Below are 2,342 nucleotides of genomic sequence, written 5' to 3'. Positions count from 1 at the left end.
GAAAAAGAAATTAATGAAATAGTTCCCTTTACCATTACATCAAAAAGAATAAAATACCTAGAAATAAATCTACCTAAGTAGGAAAAAGACCTGTACTCAGAAAACCATAAGATACTGATGAAAGCAACTGAAGACACAAACAGATGGAAAGATATACCACATTTCTGGGTGGGAAGAATCAATAGTGCTAAAATAAGCATACTACCCAAGTCAATCTACAGATTCAATTTAATCCCTATCAAAATACCAATGATATTTTTCACAGAACTAGAAAAAATAATTTTAAAATTTGGATGGAAACACAAAAGGCCTCAGATGGCCAAAACAATCTTAAGAACAGAGCTTGAAGAATCATGCACCTTGATGTCAGACTATACTACAAAGCTACGGTAATCAAAGCAGTAATCAAAGCACAAAAACAGATAAACAAATCAGTGGAATAGGATAGAGGGCCCAATATTGAGCTGGATTCTAAATAAGAGCTGTGCCTTCAGTAGAGGAAGCAAGCCATGGAGACATAGCAGGGAGGGGGTCAGGGAACAGATATTCCTACTTCAGTCTTCCCTCACTCTCTTATTTTCAAATTAGCTGAACCCATCTGGAAGCCAGAGGAAAAGCAAGTCTACCAGTGCAGTTAAACTTCCCCAGGAATAAGGACTCTTCTCAACAGCGTGAATATTTAAAATGGAGCACAGTGAAGAAGGGACCCAAAGGAGCAAATACAAGTTATCTGATACACCCTCCATCCCATCTACTTTAACTCTTAAATCACAGATTATATCTCCACACATCTATATATTTGCACATTTAGCTGTCATCTAGTCTTCAAGTCCAGATTAATTTTCTTTTCCATGAAGCCTTCTTTGCCTTCTTTAGTCAATTTGTTTTCCTATATGTGCTCATAAAATTCCCTTTAAAAGATTTAATTTTTATACCTTAAGCATGGTCTATATATTTATCCTCTCTGATATAAACATTTTGATGGTAAGGGAAAGTTTTCAGTCATTTTGTCTTATGCCTTCCACTGAAAATGCACAAGCCCACCCATCACACTGTCTTCTGCTGCTGCTGCTGCTGCTGCTAAGTTGCTTCAGTCGTATCCTACTCTGTGCGACCCCAGAGACGGCAGCCCACCAGGCTCCCCCGTCCCTGGGATTCTCCAGGCAAGAACACTGGAGTGGGTTGCCATTTCCTTCCCCAATGCATGAAAGTGAAAAGTGAAAGGGAAGTCGTTCAGTCGGGTCTGACCCTCAGCAACCCCATGGACTGAAGCCTACCAGGCTCCTCCGTCCATGGGATTTTCCAGGCAAGAGTACTGGAGTGGGGTGCCATTGCCTTCTCCGTCAGAATCAAATATGTCAGAGCTAGAAAAAAAAAGTCCTAGAAACAACTCATCCATCTACTTTATTTTATCAGTGAAGAAACTGGATCTCAAATCAGTGTTGGAAAGAGCACAATAAAAGCTAGTTGAAGTGAAAGTGAAGATTCAGCCAAAAAAGCAATGATGCCTTCAAGAGCACTTTCAAAACAAGTGCCTTTCCAGCGGTGATGACCTCCTCATGAGAACATGCCTCTCGCAAAGGATCTTCTTCATCCCTCTCCAGAAGAGGAAAAGAGGAAACACAAGAAGAAGCGCCTGGTGCAGAGCCCCAATTCCGATTTCATGGATGTAAAATGCCCAGGATGCTATAAAATCACCACTGTCTTTAGCCACGCACAAACAGTAGTTTTGTGTGTTGGCTGCTCTACCGTCCTCTGTCAGCCTACAGGAGGAAAAGCAAGGCTTACAGATGGATGCTCCCTCAGATGGAAGCAGCACTAAAAGTACCCTGTATCAGGATGAATGGGAAACCATCCCAATAAACACATTTTGGATACAAAAACAAAGAAAAAAACAAGTGGGAAAAAAACTACCTTTTTGTGGAAAGTCTATGGTACCTTGTCAGCTGGAAAACAGTTGATGAACTGGGTTTTCCCTCAAGTCTCTGCTTTTCTAAGAAGAATGAATTAAGTTCATGCATATAGGTCTTAGCAGAGAACCAGCCCATGGTAAACAAAGAAAAGTGAGCATTTGCTCTAGGGAAGTGGTGGTGAAGTAACTTTCAAGAAATTTCAAAGTAAGATGTTCCTCTGATATTTTAACCTTAAAATTTTAAACAAATAGGGAATTCCCTGGCAAACCAGTGGTAGGACTTGGTACTTTCTTTGATGTGGCCCAGATTCGATCCCTAGAAGAGGAACTAAGATCCTGCAAGATATGCAGCGTGACCAAAGGGGGTAAAATTAAACACAATAAATTGTGGGACATTCATACAAGGTAACAATATACATCTGCTAAAATG

The 2,342-nt window shown here is 40.4% G+C and overlaps 1 protein-coding gene across 1 annotated transcript; it reads left to right on the top strand.

Annotated features, from left to right (window-relative positions):
• Window positions 1–1,512: 1,512 nt before the first annotated feature.
• On the top strand, window positions 1,513–1,846 carry LOC133250072 (small ribosomal subunit protein eS27-like). The gene has a single exon (XM_061421220.1). The coding sequence runs from the start codon at window positions 1,568–1,570 to the stop codon at window positions 1,820–1,822; it is 255 nt and encodes an 84-aa protein (XP_061277204.1). The 5' UTR covers window positions 1,513–1,567; the 3' UTR covers window positions 1,823–1,846.
• The last annotated feature ends 496 nt before the right edge of the window (window positions 1,847–2,342 follow it).

The sequence above is a fragment of the Bos javanicus genome, chromosome 6 (genome assembly GCF_032452875.1).
Source record: "Bos javanicus breed banteng chromosome 6, ARS-OSU_banteng_1.0, whole genome shotgun sequence".
Classification (NCBI taxonomy): Eukaryota; Metazoa; Chordata; class Mammalia; order Artiodactyla; family Bovidae; genus Bos; species Bos javanicus.
This window is presented reverse-complemented; position numbering and strand designations above follow the sequence as displayed.